Genomic DNA, 16,855 nt, shown 5'->3' with positions numbered 1-16,855 from the left:
GAATTTACAAGTATTGTGGAATATTATGCAATTGCACTCACCTGCAGTCAAAAGGAATTCAGAAATGTAAATGAACATAGTCAGTGTGCTTGTCGGTTGTTTTCTTCTGAAGCAAAGATACTGGCCTCTGCTGGAGCCCTGTCAGCATTGCGTATGACAGGACTGCTGTGAAACGGCATAGCCTGTGTCCACCTGTAACCCTTTTGTAACTATCTGTCACCTTCTAGGTAACACTCGGCTGCACTTTCTGGTCCTGGTGACAGGCTGTACGTCAGTGGGAAAAATCTTGGACGCTGAAGTTTACAAAATTACTGCAACAGATTTCTGTCCTCTCCAGGAAGAAACCAAGGAAGAGGAGCGCATTACTGCCTTGAAGAAAATACTGAACTCTGGGATGTTCTATTTCTCCTGGCCTAATGCAGGCTCAAACTTTGACCTGACTGTGCGAGCTCAGAAGCAGGGTGATAACCACTATGAATCTGGTAACTCATTCTTCTGGTTAGTACTGCTCGTTATACCAAAGTCTTCTGTCATCCCCACCTGTATCTTGTTGGTCAAAGATTCTCAGAGGGAAATGAACATATGCATTTCAGGTGCACCTCCTTTCATTTCATTTCATTGTCCTGTAGTTTTACAGGGTATGTGGCCTTAGTGAATTCATGGTAAACCTGGGTCAAACAAGTAACTTCTGTTTAATTAAAATTAATCTGGTAGTGAAATGCAATTCCAATAATGGCATTTTGTGTTTTTAAGAAGGAAACACAAGATGTGTTGTTCACACTATAGAAACACGTCTCTATGTGTCATGAATAGTTTCCCTTGCAGTGCTTTTTAATAATTTGCTTTAAGAGTTATCTAATAGAAAACTGCACTTGAACTGTTCATAAATCCCATCTTCTGTGCTGAAGCATCTTCTATTTCTTAAAAATGTATGTGTTTAAAGTCTGTAGTTTAATGTTTCAATAATATGCCCCAGTTTTTATGATGAAAACATCAATATTAATGTTTACAGCTCAGTGTAAATGTATGTTGCACAGAAGTAAACTCCTGTGATACACTGCTCTTTACTTCTTACTTTCTTGCGCTTATAAAGCAAAGAAAAATTATTTCTTGTTGTGGTAAGTATTAGTTGAATGGAAAGGAAAACGCACAAACCTGGGTTTTGTCTTCCCTAGGTGGTGGGTTCACCACTGATGTAATTCAGTTTGTTTGCTTTACAAGTTCTGGCAGAATGCTTGAATTCCTATAACCTCATTTTTTTCTTTTTAAACAAAAAGGTAGTTACACAGGAAGCATAGCTGTACTGGAAATACACAAGGGTTATATGATGTAGGTGGAGAATAACTGGCAGAGTTAAATGTGGGTGTGCTGCTAGAATGTGTGATAAGTCTTGTGGCCCAAAGGAGGTGAATATTAAATAAGCAAAAAAGTTCATAATGGATGGTAAATAAACATGAGAGAGAAGTTCATTCAGGCTAAATAATCTTTCCAGATATGGTGTGATTTTGACTGTTAAGATCTAGTATTTTAAGTTTAACTCAGAAGACAGATATGTAAAACTTGCTTGCAACTGTGCTAATTATGCATCCCTCTCAAAAAGCTCACCAAGCATGTCAAGTCAGACACATGGCACAAATGAGCTGTGTTCCAGTGATGAAACTCCTAAGGTCGCAGTATCCCTTAATAAAGAAACAACCTTTAAAGCAACTCTTCTTACCTGTACTGTCTTTTGAAACTTTTCTTCTTGGAAGATAAAGATTTGAACTTTCCTTCCTTGCTGCTTCTGGCTAACCTAGAAGTAGCCCTTGAGGAGTTTCCATTCTCCTATATGTTGTAGAACACAGATGAATGGCAACATCATCACATTTAGGGCAAAAAGATGTTCCAAAGAAAATTTATCTTGAGGCAACTGTGTGATATGGGAAATTTCAGACTAAACAATAGATTCTTGAGAAAAGTAAACAATGGGATAGTTACATGATGAAAAGTGTCAGAAAACCTTAGTTATAGGCAACGCAAACTGCCTGTTAAATGAACTGCTACAACACAAAAATTCTACTGGAATTTGTCTTGAGTGCAGACTTCCTCTGTGAGTAGAGCTAGGAGAAGGAGGTGGAAGAGCTACCAAAAATTGTTCTAGAGCTACTTTTTCAGTTACATATTTAGTTTAAAAATGTAAGAATGACTTGCACCTTTTTCAGAGAAATGTACTCTGGAAGAACAATTTTTCAAGGGTTTCGCTAGATATAGTAAAAGTTATATGGATCTGCTGTTGAGCAATAAATGATCATAAAAGGGATTTTCTTGGCCCTCATCTGTGACTAAAGGCACATTTTGAAAAATGAAATGAGGAAAGCCATCATATCAGAAGAGACTAGCATCACTGTTAACCAGGCATGATAGGTTTCTTGGGTTGTTGATCTTAAAATAAATTGAAAGTTAAAACAGACATTCCTCTTAATTTTAGTAGCACTTTTTGCAATATCTCCATTGACTTATGGGTCCAGTTCCTGCTTGGAAAAATTTTCCTGAAAATCCTGGTGGATTTTAAAATGGTTCTTCATCTTGTAGTGTATGCTAAGGGCCAGGTGGTACTGTTCAAAAAGTAATTAGCTTGACAGCACTGTAATTTATGAAAACGACTGCTAAATATAAATGTATTTCTGGAGCTGAAAGAGGTGACATTTGTATCTGAATTTATAAGACAGAGGTACAAAACATAAGGAAAGCACCTTGTTGGTAGCTGTGCTATTAAAATTTGTCATGTTCTGTTCACTGTAGTAGTTCACACGGATTTCTTCCTGATATTTCCTGGGTTTGGATAAAATAAAGGTACATCAGAAAAGGGATCACAAAACATAAATTGCTTAAATTAGTGATTGTTGTGGGGTGCCACCCATGCCTGTCTGTCTTATTTTATTCAGTAATGTATCTGTATGTTGTTGAACATTTCAGGAACCAGCTATTGCATGTGCCCTTCAAACACTACCAGGTGAACTGCTCTGACTGGTTGCTGAAAGTGATCTGTGGTGTAGTGGACATTCGCACTGTTTATGCTTCCCACAAGAAGGCGAAAGCCTGCCTCATCTCTCGCATCAGCTGTGAGCAAGCTGGTGTCCGGTTTCACATTCGAGGGGTCAATGATGATGGACATGTGTCTAACTTCGTTGAGACAGAGCAGGTAAGCAGACGTATCCAATAGCTTTGAATAATTCAGTCCACTCAAGTTTAATTGGGGCAGAATTTCCAACAAGAATTAAAGGACTTGAGCAAGTGTTTTTTCCAAGAATATTTTAACTATTATTGCATAACAGATCTATTTGTTCTTGCCCATTAAGCATTTCTTTGTGATCTGTTCTTTTTCTGTGTTTCTGACTTTTCCATGCACAAAATTTTCACTAATACTTCTGATTTTTTCTCCTCAATGTGAAAGTCTGGCCATATGATATTGTAGTGAAATATAGACATGGGTTTTTAAACCACTTGGAGACCTCTATGTGTTAATTCATGCGAAATCCAACACGTGTAATGGTAAGTTTCTCAACTGCATGGAACTTACTTAGAATCATCAGTCATGAGGCCCGCGTATTAAACAAAAGAATGTTTTGAAATGTTCCAGAATAAATGTCATACATTTATACGTTCTGCAAACATTTTAAAGTACGTTTTTTCTAAAATTCATCATGTTGCCCATGCTATAGAGTGTTGGAGAACTAGTTTGAAAGACTTTTTTATAAAGTTGTGATCTCTGCACTTCAATTCTCTTTAATTCATTTTAAGTATCTCTGTTAGTCCATACCGCCAGGTTTGCTGGGCTAGCCATTGAAAGTGTCTTGCACTACAGTGGCATAACTATTTCTATGCTCATGTAAAAGAATTTTGTTAGGGATGTTGGGGGTGATTTTCAGCAAAGACTAGACCTGAGATTTGCTTTTGGCTCTAAGGAAGTCACTTAGAATCATATAAAATTTTATGATCATAAATATTGGTAATAAATATTAATGTCTCCTGTCTGCCTTGTTGGATTGAAGCCATCACTTCTTTGTACAGTAAGTTTTTCAGCTATAAAATGAGGCTGATTATTAACTTCCTGCCTCACAAGACTTTTGCGGATGAGTGAGGACAGCGTTTATAGAAGGTAGGTAGCGTATGCTGTGCTATGGTGAAGAAATCTCTGCGGTCAAATATATTATTCTAGTTTATAGATATATATATATAAGCTGCCCAGTAAAGGAGCTGTGTTCGCTAGCAGTCAAATCATCTTTGGCTAGTAAAGAAATTGGAGAAAAAACAACATCATCTCAAAGTCAGGCAAATTCCAGTGCAAGTCATTTTGGAGGAGACATTGCTTTATATTCCCCTTTGCATTGTGGGGGACTCTCTCCAGTGAGAGGTGGTATGACACATTTATTATAAATAGATCGTAAAAACCTTATTTCCAGCTGATGCCGAGACAAACTGTATGGGTGAAATGCATTCAGCAGGCTCTCTTGATTGACACAATAACAATAACAGAGTCAGTTGCTTTTATTACACATGGTTTAGCTTACTACCTTGAAAGTGAACAAAGAGCAGTGGACCCTGAAGAATCTGAAATCTTCTGTGCCAGCTGAAATGAGTGCTTTCCTTATTCAAGTCTAATCACCTTTTTCTTTTTGAATAGAAGTAGTAATTACTAGCAGTCAGAACCATCATACAGAAATGTCTCTACAAGCAGAATAGATAAATGGCTGGTAGTAGTTTTCAACGAAGGACAAGGATCTGCTCCTAAAATTTGTTTGTTTTCAGTGTCTTCTGGGCAGATCTACAAAACTGTGTATGTAGCCTTGATTGTTTTTTATATGTGTATGTATGTGTATATATGTAGGTGCACATGCAATGCAAGTAGATTGCTTGTATGATGCTCGTAAGGGGAGGCTGGTGAGACATCTCTATGTGACACAGTGAGTATAGCATAGAGACACTTAAGCTAGCTGTGTCATTACTTGTTCCAGAGGAGTTATAGCTGTGTCACTGTAGGACTGTGCCTGACTGCTGAGGGTGGCATCCCCCCTCAAAAGTGCCCATACTTTAGCACTAATATTTCCTCATGGCATTGCGTGAGTGTTGCAGCTCACACTCGGTGCTGCCCTTTCCGTTATCCCACTGCATGAGGCAGGCATGCCTTCAGGCACCTGTTTGTCCAAAATCCAGCAGTGTTTGGGTACTTTCAAAATTTCCTTAAGATGTTGCCTTGATGGTGCAGCTTTAACCTTTTCACCTGGTTCTGCCTAAGGACACATGTAGAGCTACCTTAGACTCGACAGTGCTGTGTTGCTCAGCAGAACACCTGGAGGAGTTGCAGACTGCTATTCCGCAGTCTGCTGGTGAGGTTTGATCTCCAAGACATGCTTAAAGCATGTGTGATGTTACATATGTGACTTTCTGCCCAGTGGTCAGAGTTCTTATCGGAGATGTGGGTGGCTTTTTGCCTATGTCCTTCCTTTTCCTGGTTTGCTTGCATTTTCAGTAGGCTAGCCTGGCAGCTTTCCACTTAGTGTTCAGGCTTCCACAAATTCTGCTTGTTGGATGCCAAACTTTTCCCCTGCAGTGCTTGGGTCTTTAAAGTCAGCCTCTGAATTCTCTGCTAATAATTCTCTTTTGTGCCTCTGCTCCAAAGCAACTGTAAGTCCTGCAGCATCTATATCTTTCTGGAAAGTCTGTCAGTGCATTGGGAGATGCACATAGGTCTGCTCACCAAAAAGTGGAATTTTCCCCTGGAACTTGGGAACAGAAGAAGGGTCATAGGCTATTTTAAGTAATAACTTGGTACAGTCTACTATTTTAGTTGAGTGCCTTCTCATGAGCATTGGTGTAAACTACATTACTCAGGATTTGAAGAATGTTCTCTTGCTGAAATGCAGAGGAAAGAAGATGTTAGAAAGGATTATCAGCTTGCTTTCAGATCAGTTTCACATTTGCGGCACTGCACTTAGCAGTTGTCTATGGGAAATACTTCTGCTATCTGGCTAGCTAGGTTGGGTCAGAACTAACTCATTCCATTTAATTATATTGCTGGAGTACATTATGTTACAAATGATTAGCATGAAAAATAAGATGGCCTTTGCATCCCAGCAGAAAACCTGAGGATTGGCTCCTGGTGAGTGGCAAAACAGTACTTGGTTGTTCATGCTTCCCTTAGCTGGGGCTGGGTTAGGCTCTTCACCGGAACTGCTGTGCTTTGTTCCCATTCAGCAAGGGGCTGCCGTGAAGTGGGAGGACTGTAGGCTTTTGAGTGTTTTGCAGTTGGGTAAGCAAAAGCGCAAGAGTGAAATGGTTATAGGGTGAAAGGCTTGAATAGGCTGAAAATTATAACAAGGATTTGCAGTTTTAAAGGATCATGTGTTTTTGTTTGGTTTTTGTTTTTAAAGGAGAAAAGAAGGTTGCTGTTGCTAATGGTGATAAACACTAGTTGCACCAAGCTGCGTGTCCTAAGAAAGCAGAGTTGGGCTAACCACTGGGATGCCTGAGATCCAGCTGAAGCTGGCATCCACTTACCATTAGGAAGGAAGAGTCCTAGAATAAACTCTCTCCTACTTTCATAGTAGACTACTGACTAATCGCCTGTGAGGTAATATCTTGGCTGAATAACATTTTGTTTCCATTTGCTCCAGCCTGTACAGTATAATGGCATGCTGGCTGTGTGCTTTCATGGATAAATAGCACCCTAGGATTCTGAAAAGCCATTCTGACTTTTTCCCTCTTTGTAGGAATTACTTCTAACGTTTTTCTGGTTTTAGAAGAGGAAGAAACAATTAGTCTTATCTCCAAGCAGCTCTTTTATGCATAGATGGTATGCTTTTGTCTCCCACTGAGTTAGCTTTGTGGCATTTTAGCTCTGCAATGAGTCATTTTTTGTGGGCTCACTTAACTGCTGTGACTCACAGTGTTTGAGAAGGGGGGGAAAAGTTAAATATCTCGCTTCACTTTTGCTTTTCAAAACAAAAAAGCTACTAGTAGGTATTTCAGATATTTGATCATTTGGCTTGCATCTTTACAAAGAAAAAAAAAGAAGGAAGAAAAAATGGTGGGAAAAACAAAATATGAAGGGCAGAGAAAAGAGGGCTTTTTTGAAATCCCTGTAACATGTACTTCCAGATGTGCTGCCAGTATTTTGTAATGGGATGGTAGCCCTTTCTACTTGCAGTGTTGCAGTTAATCCTCAAGTAGTTCTAAAATCAGTCTCTGTTTCCCCTTGATAGCTTAAATGTTTCCCTTCACCCTTTCTTCCTCCCCTAGTAATTCCTTATAGTTGAGACTGTATTGCATTCTTTCAATTCTTTTCTGCTGATAGCCTTGAGAAACAAGCATGCTCTTCTTCATTTAGTTTGTGTGCCTGTCACTGTTTACATTTCAGCTCCTCCCCCAGTTATCCTCCAAGGAGTCATGCTGAACTCTTAATATCTTAGTATGTGACTTACAGGGGACAACTCTAATTTACCAAAGATAAATGAATGGTTTCAGTTGTTTTCCCCGTCATGGAACTGTTCAATAAAGAAAATGGAAACCCTGACAAGGCATTAAAAGGAAATGCCATGAATTTGGAGTAACTTTCCCATTCTTCCATTTTAAGAAAAAAATGTCGGGCATGGATTAACAAAAATGATCCCTATTTCACAATAACTTCTAGACCATGTTGGATAGCTCTCCAGGAGAGGAATGGATGCAATCATGTGGTTAATTTATTTTCTGGATCAAGTTTTAGTATGTCCCCAGGAGGGGCAAAGAGGATTATTTTGGCAAGTATATCCTTGGATCCTATGGTCTGAGTTAAAGGGACTCACAGAGAGGTATGTTTAGGCCATCTGTTATCCATGCTCTTTGTGGGTTGTGTGGCAGAGCTGGGGATCCCAGAACAAGCCATGTGAGTATCCATTTCATCACGGACTGTGTCTCTGTGTGCCCCTTGAGCCTGTAATGAATTTTGCTGTTTGAAGTTGTGACTGTATAATTATTTCCTTCTAATGAAGCTGAGTGATGGAGATTAATGAATAAATTATTCCAAGCGATGAATGGGCACAGCACACTGGGATTAGAACACCAGCTGGTTGATGTAGATGTTTGCTTCTTGCTCAGAAGCAGTACCAGTTTGCTTCTTGCTCAGAAGCTTACTAGCGGTATCTGTGCATGAAGCTTGTGTTAACCAGGAAAGGTCCTTGGGTCACAGGGGCAAGGTCTGGCCCTATGCAACAGAAGAGAAAGATTGAGAAACATCCTCTTGAACTGTCAGCGCTATCACCCTTGATCCTGGACTTGGAGAAAGAGACCAGAAAAAGAGTCCAAGACAACAGAAGTTGAAAGAAAAACATGGCAAATTCTAACACCAGAGGTCAGAGGACAAGCAATTTATTATCAAGGCAAAGAGGTCCTTCACATGGATTAGGTGTCTAGTTGCTATTATGTTGTCTGATGGGAAACTGCAGGAAACGTCTGAAAATCCATTCAGCTAACTGGATTGGATTGTTCTATGGCCCAGACCCTTTGAAATTAATGAAGTAGTCCTCAAGTGTTTTGAGGATTTGATAGGAATGAACATTCTCCCTGGGACAAGTAGGCAACAACTGGCTGTCATTTTGCATCTAAGACAAAACAGAAGACTCCACAATAGTTTTATGAAGCCCATAGACACAAATTTAGTGGTATGTATCAACCCTAATTACAAAGTGTTGTCCAAAATGTAACTGATCGTTGTTGAACTTCTAGAGGAAAACTGGTTTGATCTTCTTGGATGTTTTTCTTGTCCACAAGTTAAAGAAAACAGAGGACAGGAAAATTCTGGAAATAACGTGCTGTTTATTTTTCTTTAAGATTCTTTTCTTAAAGAAATGTTCATCTTTTGTGTAGTGCCTTAGAATAAGAGAAATGGATTTGCTAGAGGACAGAGTAATACAGTCAAAACTAGAACGACAAAAAAGTAGGACAGATGTGCGCTTATAGAGAACATAACATTGTGAACAAAAAATGATCAAGGCTTGGAAGAATATGAGAAAAGAAGTTCTGTACTTACCCGTGCACAAATGCTGGAATTGCATAAGCAACAAAGTTGGAATCTTTTATTTATGAGTGTAATTTTAACCTGGATATATTATCAGTTCTTGTTTAAGATTTTAACAAATGGAGTTTCTTATAGTGTATATGAGTGTTAAGATTATGTCCATTCCTGAACTGGAAAGTCATCTTAGTCTTCGTCTTTCAACCTGCTTGCTTAACAAGTCTGCTGGTAGGAAGGCTGTTGCCACTATTATTATAAGGTCAAGGGGCATACATAGTAGAAGGCAATGTCAAGATCAGGGGTCATGTTCCTTGGAGTGGTGAATGAAGGATAGTGGGTATTGCTGAAATTCAGGGAAGATTTGCACAGTTGTAATGATTAATGAAGTGGTTACACTCTGTTTAGGAAGGAATGACTGGCAGAAAAGGGTGTTATTCTCCCACTTATTAAAAAATCCTAGGTCTTTTTCCAACTCACTGGCAGCTTGGAAGAAAATAATTTTGGATTCATCTGGGTCACAAGAATGAGGCGAGAGGATTGTGAAAGACCACAGAATTGCTCCAGAAAACAGAATAATGAGCCCTGTAAGTAAAAAGAAAAAAAAAGTGCTAATGTTGAGAACTTTCTTGTGAATTACTATGTTGGAGAGGCCGTGCTCCCAGTTCAAAAACCTGAATTTCTAAAAGCTACATGGCAATGTGCATAAAAATGTCAGTTTCTTTTAAATGCCCTATCATCATAGGGGAGTTCTGTATTAGACCTCATCCTGACAAAGGACCCCCTGAGCCTATCACATCAGGGTGTAGGCATCCTGTTTAGTCACAGGAATGATCCCCAAACAGTTTGAATTTTTGTTGTTGTTGTTCAGTTCTCCCAATGGACAGCTTAATAGAGTAGAAAATAACTAGAAGACGTAGTGGGTGAAAACCAGTGAACAGAAATTTAAGTGATAGTAGTAACAAACATCTGTTAACTCTTACGATGCTGAATCACTAATAAGTGGAAATATGAGCATTTGTTAATGCAGGAAGGCAGAAATGTTTGGTCAGTATTTTTCTTCAGTATTTGGCATAAAGAAGGCAGGTTATATATTCATGGTCTGTAACTGATTAAATGCTTACCATTTAAACTGTAGCTCAGGAAGATGTTAAACTGCAGGTATTAAAATTATTATTATTCTTTAGTCAGTGGGTCTAGAGAATTTGCAGCTGGGACTTCTAAAAGAGCTGGCTAAAGAGATAACTTGACCTATTGATTTTTCCATTAGTTATGGAAACAGGAACGTTCCAGAAGATTGTTAAGAAAACTGATCCTCTGTAGCAAGCTGTTTGAGTGGCCAAACTGTACTTCATATAAAACTTTGTCTGTATTCATCATCATTAGGTGTTTCATTTCAACTCATACATTGCTAAGGTGATGACTGTTGTAAAATTTTGAAGTGAGCTAGTCCTGACTGTCTCTTGTGTAGATTCAGGACCTGATCCTCATTTACTATGAGTCAGGATAATGCTGGGGCTGTCACTGGAGCTATGCAAATCTGCTTTACCTTAGAATTAGCTCCTGTGGGTCCATGACTGTGAGTGAAAAGATGATTCAGTGTTTAGAAGTCACTGACTGATCTTGGTATGACCTGTCTCAGGGAGGATGTGATAAAGAGGAAGAAGGTGGGCCTGCTCACCCCTCCTGTAGTCCAACTGCAGGATGAACTCACCTAAGCACAGAAGCGCAAAGAAAAGGTGCACCGTGTGTTTCCATGGTAATTAGCTCCTGCACTCAGGTACCTGCGATGTTTAGAAAACTTTAGTGGGAGAGTGTGTTTTAGAGCCATGTTACTCAAACTATGAGGCAGGCCTCACAAGAAAGCTTCTCTGAGCAACAACCTCTCTTGCAGGAGGTTGTGCTAGGATGCGATGCAGCAGAGAAGGATTCTTAATTCTTTGGTGTGAAGCTAAAAACATAGAAACATACAGTTTTGCACTACATCTGTGCTAGCCATCATTCTAACACTGACATTGTGTCCCTGACAAAGCCACTTAAATCTTTCATCTTAGTGAAATGAGGATAGTTGTAAGTGCTCTGCAAAAATATTGTAAAGATTAGTTAGATAAAACTGGTGACAGAATATTTAAATACCCACCTCTCTGGTGTAGCTATACTTCTTTTCACACATGTAGCTCTAAAAATTGTACATTAGTGGTGATTATAAAGATGAGAGGTCAAGGTAGCAAATGGAGGCACTTCCCCTGAGCCCCCCAGCCAGCACATCTAGTGGCAAATCCAAAAGCACAAACCACATTAAAGCTGTGGAGTAACCCATTTTCATGTTCTTTTCTATTTTGGGAGCTACTAGCCAGCTGGCAGCAGTTGCGCTAAATTATATGATGTGGTTAGAGAAGCAGTTACCTGGATGACCTCGATACCATTCCTCCACAGGGCTGCAGAAGACTCATTGTCATGCATGAGATAACAGCGATGTGTATCATGTATCCCCCATGGAAAACAGCCAAGATTCCACTGCTAAGTATAGGCCAGGGGAATGAGACGGGCTTTGCACAGTTGCTCTGTGGTCATACCAAATCTGAAGATAGTACCTTTTGTGCTAAGTTAACATATAATATAATGCTTTGTTTGGGGGCTGGTGGACGGGGAAGGCAAAGGGGGAAATCAGCTTTTGTACTTTGCATAGATTTGACTCAAAATCAGATTGTTAGCAGTGATCATAAGAACAAATACTGAGGGAGAGTTTGAGGTCTGATTAGGGAAGGAAATGGGGAGTTTGGAGCCTCTCACTGTAAGCCTGCTGGAAAAGAAGTAGATCACATGCTGTTCACCGTATCTCAGAATGGGAGTGGCAAAGCTGCTGGTTTCACTGAGATTTATTTTGACACCCTGACAAGGCACAACATGCAGTAAAATAAGAAATAGTAAATAAAGCAAGAGATAAGCTTATCCCACACCTGACATTACCCATCATTGGTCGCAAGGAGCAATGACATTTTGCACAGTGAAATTTTGCGCGAGACAGAGGGAGAGTATATGGCTGGTCTTCCTGAGTGTCTCTACCAGTAGATCAAATCCATATTCATTGTGGATGAGATTCCTTCCTTCTTGCCAGTGGTGGTGTTTTAAATTTTCTTTTATTTCTGGTGAGTAGTGAATTGAATCTGCTGTGATGACATGAAAGCAAATACGTTGTGCTTTGTTCCACTGCCTGTGAGACTATGGAAAAGTGACTGAGCAGTAAGTAGATACAGTGAGATACATGGTTTACTTTTTTTACCCTTTGAGTTCAGTGTCTTAAACTGTCACCTGATGAAGGGGTCACAGACTGATAGCTCTAACTGCAGAACTCCCTCCCTTTATTTTATTTTTGCAGACAATTTACTTGGATGATGATGTCTCTTCCTTTGTGCAGATCAGAGGTTCTGTTCCACTGTTTTGGGAGCAACCGGGGCTTCAGGTAAACAAACTATCGAAAAGCCTGCCTTAGTTATCTCTCTTGCTACTTATAGTTTAGAAGTTACATAAAATTTAATTGTTATTTTAAATGAGCTGCAAAGCTCATTCTGTGAAAATGCTGAGCTCTTTCATTTTAGATTTACCTTGTAGGAAATTTTGCATGTTTAGATAAATAGAGCTAAACCAGGCAAATGGCTATAGTTAATTTAAGTTTAACATTTTCATGTGTTTGTGTGCCTCTATAGGGAACTATTTGTAAGGGCTGTATCCTAATGTCCTAAGCTGAATCTTACAGCAATTTATAACATTTTCAATTTGATTCGGAATAACCTTTCCCTATGAAATGCCTGGTTGGCTTGATGATATTGACCTCCACAATAAAATTGGAGTATCTAGGGATACCAGGAGCTCTATAGGAGCACGTTACCTTGAAACAAAGTATAACGCCTGGATGGAGTGTTTGCTGGATTTCAGTCAAAAGGGTGATGATGATCTAATCTGATATTTTGCAAGGCAGAGATGTAGGGTTTCATCAGGAGATTATTGCGTCAAGCCTAGTGGGTTACATATGGTCTGTGACTTAGAGTTTATATACAGTTACAAGCTCAGATAAGAATCATCCTAGCACTCTCTGAAATTGCTTAACAGAGGAATAAGCAACTGGAATGAGATGCACATATATGCATATATGTTAGTAGAGAGAATACATAATATAACTGGTTTTTTAGATACTGTGAAAGTTATTTGATACTTTTTTATCATTAAACCTAGCACCATTCAGAACTACTGCATTTAGTGTGAAAGGAAAATGACTAAAGGATCTGTGTTCCCTCTGTTAACACCATCCAGTGCAATACTTGCTTCTTTTTATAAAGCAGGTCTCCTGTATGGTTGTGCACACGTCCTGCCCATGGTGTAGCTGTATCCAGCACTGTAGTTCTGTATGTTATGAAGCCAGAAAGCTTTTCCCCAAGTATTTTTGGCTAGTGGGTAGCATGTCTAGTTAAACTGAATTTTCAACCTTTTAGTAGGGACACAGTCTGTTTTTTTTGCCTGATCTGGATTAGATTATGCAGCTTTCATTTATGTTGGTGAATACTCATAACTTCTTCCTTGGATGTGAGTGTGCTGGTACCAGTGTTAGAAAGAATTGCATAAAACAACCTCATGAAAAACAAAGGAAGATGGTGAAGTACAGGAAACAATGCATGATCCTATAAATAATTAGCAGTGTCATTTTTGGAGAGGAAAGAAGCCTTCTGCATACTGTAATAACAGTAGCTAGCATTCAAAAAGAGCTTGAGGCTACTGTTGTTAACATCTGTATTAAAAGTCCTATTAGATTGATGGCACAGGATTTCATCTTTCATATTTTCAGAAGGACTATTCTGATGCTTTTTAGTTCTGTAAATAGTGAAAGATGAAAGAACTCAGGACACACAACCCATGGAGCTGGCATAACTGCAGCCTTTTCTGCCAAGTAAAGGGCAGGAAGAATGCTGGGCACACGGCATACTCGTGTGAGGCAGTGTGGGATATTTGCTAGAGGAAGCTGGTGAAGGGTTGTGATTTGTTTGGGCATAAAAAAAGATGTGTAGGTATCCCTTTGCTTAATGATAATTGTGTTTTCACTTGTAAATGTTGTCTAATAAAAGCTGTGGCTTTTGTTTTAAGGATATTATGTGTGGGGGTGTGTGAATTCTGTTAGAGGTGTCTGGTGCTGTTAAAGGGATGTTTTCCTCTGAAGGAAAAAGGGAGACATCTAGTGATTTAGGACTCTAGCAATTTAAGAAGTTATTTCTCTCTTTCTTCTCTTTCCAATATTTTTATTTAGGTGGGTTCTCATCGTCTAAGGCTTAACAGAGGTCTGGAAGCTAATGCTCCTGCATTTGACAGGTAAGCTTCGTTCCACTTCGACAATAACATAGCAGCCTGGCATTTAACCAAGATTCCACAACTTTATGCCTTCCTAGTAAATCCTGAGAGATGTGAAACATCTCTTCGATAATGTAGCCAATCCCATAGGTGTTGCGGATTAAGTGGGTTTACTTTATTTATTCACTTTTTTTCTGCATTTTCCTTTTGTTTTCAATGGTAGTTGAATTAATTTGGTCTCCTAGCTTGTTTCTGTGAAAGCTAAGAAATATTGAGTGCTATGTGTCTGTGTAACCCTTTGTGAGCCAGCAAATGTGAATTTACACTTAAGGTACACAGAATGTGTTCTTTACCACTGTAACCCAGGTAATTAAAAAGTAAACGCTGCTTCCTCTCCGATCTGGATTTGTTTTTCTCCTCATTGTTTTACTGCTATATAGAAATAACGGTGTCTTACTCTATGATCAGTGTTCTATGATTCTGTCATGCTGATGTTTTTCTACTTTACCCAAAGACTGGTTTGTAAACCTTTTTAAACCATTAATACTCTGCTTGTCAGCTGGAAACTGTAAAAAAAGCCATACATTAGCTTGATTCCTCTGAATGGCAAACTTTAAGGGCAAACTCCCACGGACATCAGTGGGAACGTTGCCTGAAAAGGACATGAAGGATTTGGCCTGTGGGAAATTTTCAACTTGTAAGTGCCAGGTCATGTGATTAATTTCTGTTTTGGTTCAGTTTTGGCAAATCAGAGTTTCTGTTGATTTTGGGTAAGGCCTCTAAATTCCTTGATTTCATTTACTGCAACTGTTAGCAAACATGACATTAGTGACTGTTAATAGTTTTGCAGCACTGAAGACCTCAAACAGGCATTAGAATGTAAAGGGACTATGCACCATAGCAGTCACTGCTCTGAAGGGTCTTAGCCTATATTCTCCAAACTTTTTAAAGCTCTTAAATCCTACTGAATTCAAATGCCTTTGAGACTCATAGTCTTGTGGTCACCTGATGCCATGATAAATTGCCCTGCCATTGTCCCTGAAGCTCCATCTTAGAAGTTTGCATTCTACAGCAGAGATAATTTATGTAAGATGATGTCCTGGTTTTGTCTGGGATAGAGTTAATTTTCTTCCTAATAGCTGGTACAGTGTTATGTCTTGGGTTCAGTATGAGAAGAATGCTGATAACACACTGATGTTTTCAGTTGTTGCTAAGTAATGTTTAGTCTGAAGTCAAGGATTTTTCAGCTTCTCATGCCCAGCCAGCAAGAAGGCTGGAGGGGCCCAAGAAGTTGGCACAGGACACAGCCAGGGCAGCTGACCCAAACTGGCCAAAGGGGTATTCCATACCATGTGATGTCATGCCTAGTATATAAACTGGGGGGAGTTGGCTGAGGACGCAAATTGCTGCTCAGGAACTAACTGGGCATCGGTCGGCGAGTGGTGAGCAATTGCATTGTTCATCACTTGTTTTGTATATTCCAATTCTTTTATTATTATTGTAATTTTATTATTATTATAATTATGATTATTTTCTTCCTTTCTGTCCTATTAAACTGTTCTTATCTCAACCCGTGACTTTTACTTTTTTTCCCCCCGATTCTCTCCCCCATTCCACTGAGTGGAGGGGGGAAGTGAGTGCTTGCGTGCTGCTTAGTTGCTGGCTGGGGTTAAACCACAACAGAAGAAAACTACAACTTATTCAGCATCCTCTTGTGCCGCCCAAGAAATTGAGGGTACCTTAGCAAGGAGCAACTTTGTAATACCATTCAGCTCGGAGAATCTTTCTGACCCTGATACAACTGGTGAATAGCTTTCCTGTAAGAAACACGAATATGAGGATCAACTTGCACTATTCCTTCTTTCCCTTGTGCAGAGTAAAGCCTTTAGGTTAGATGAAGTTAAGGATTGCCCTGCTTACAGATCTACAAAAGACGGCCCTTTGAAAATGGGCAAGGAATAAGAGACTGCTTATATGGAAAAAGACACTGAAACTTAACAACCTCCTACAGCTTTTCTGAGAGTGTTAGAGTGGATTTATCGTGTTACATTTTCCCATCTGATAGGTTACTGTGTTGAGAAAGCACTGTGAGAAGCGAATGGTAATCTTGTTAGTGGATCTTTTTCGTCCCCTCTACCTGACAAATCCTCTGGGAGCTCTGCACACAGTACTCAAGCAGGTGACCTGAGCTTCAGCAGTTTTGTTGGAAGGAAGCAACACTGGCGGAGAAGTAGGATCTTGATGCTGGGATTAGAGGGGTGCAAATGTATGGGAAGAGTTGGTGTACAGAGAACTAGTTGCAGAAACAGGAACATAAATAGCACCAGAAAATATATTTAGCCATGTTTCTTGAAGGCCATGCTAATAACTTTTTCTTTCTTTTCCCTCCTTCCACGGTTTTCTGTGTGGCTTATTTCTGGTTATAGGATTTAAAGCTGCATGCCAGAAGATGTGTGCTTGTTCTTTTTCTGACACTTTGCTTTTGCATGT

General features: G+C 39.4%; 1 protein-coding gene across 3 annotated transcripts in view; it reads left to right on the top strand.

The window, feature by feature from the left end:
- The window catches only part of SYNJ2 (synaptojanin 2), a 70,828-nt gene that overhangs the window by 19,818 nt on the left and 34,155 nt on the right, over positions 1 to 16,855 (top strand). For 2 of the 3 annotated variants that reach the window (XM_049800401.1, XM_049800400.1), the window contains exons 3-6: positions 228 to 498; positions 2,956 to 3,181; positions 12,408 to 12,491; positions 14,325 to 14,386. In XM_049800401.1, coding sequence (XP_049656358.1) covers positions 228 to 498; positions 2,956 to 3,181; positions 12,408 to 12,491; positions 14,325 to 14,386 — 643 coding nt within the window. Of the gene's footprint in view, positions 1 to 227; positions 499 to 2,955; positions 3,182 to 11,888; positions 12,272 to 12,407; positions 12,492 to 14,324; positions 14,387 to 16,855 lie in introns of those variants that run through there. The other variant, XM_049800402.1, reaches the window with a different exon arrangement.

The sequence above is a fragment of the Accipiter gentilis genome, chromosome 5 (assembly GCF_929443795.1).
Source record: "Accipiter gentilis chromosome 5, bAccGen1.1, whole genome shotgun sequence".
NCBI lineage: Eukaryota > Metazoa > Chordata > Aves > Accipitriformes > Accipitridae > Astur > Astur gentilis.
Note: the sequence above shows the minus strand (reverse complement) of the source record. Positions and strands in the feature narration are given on the sequence as shown.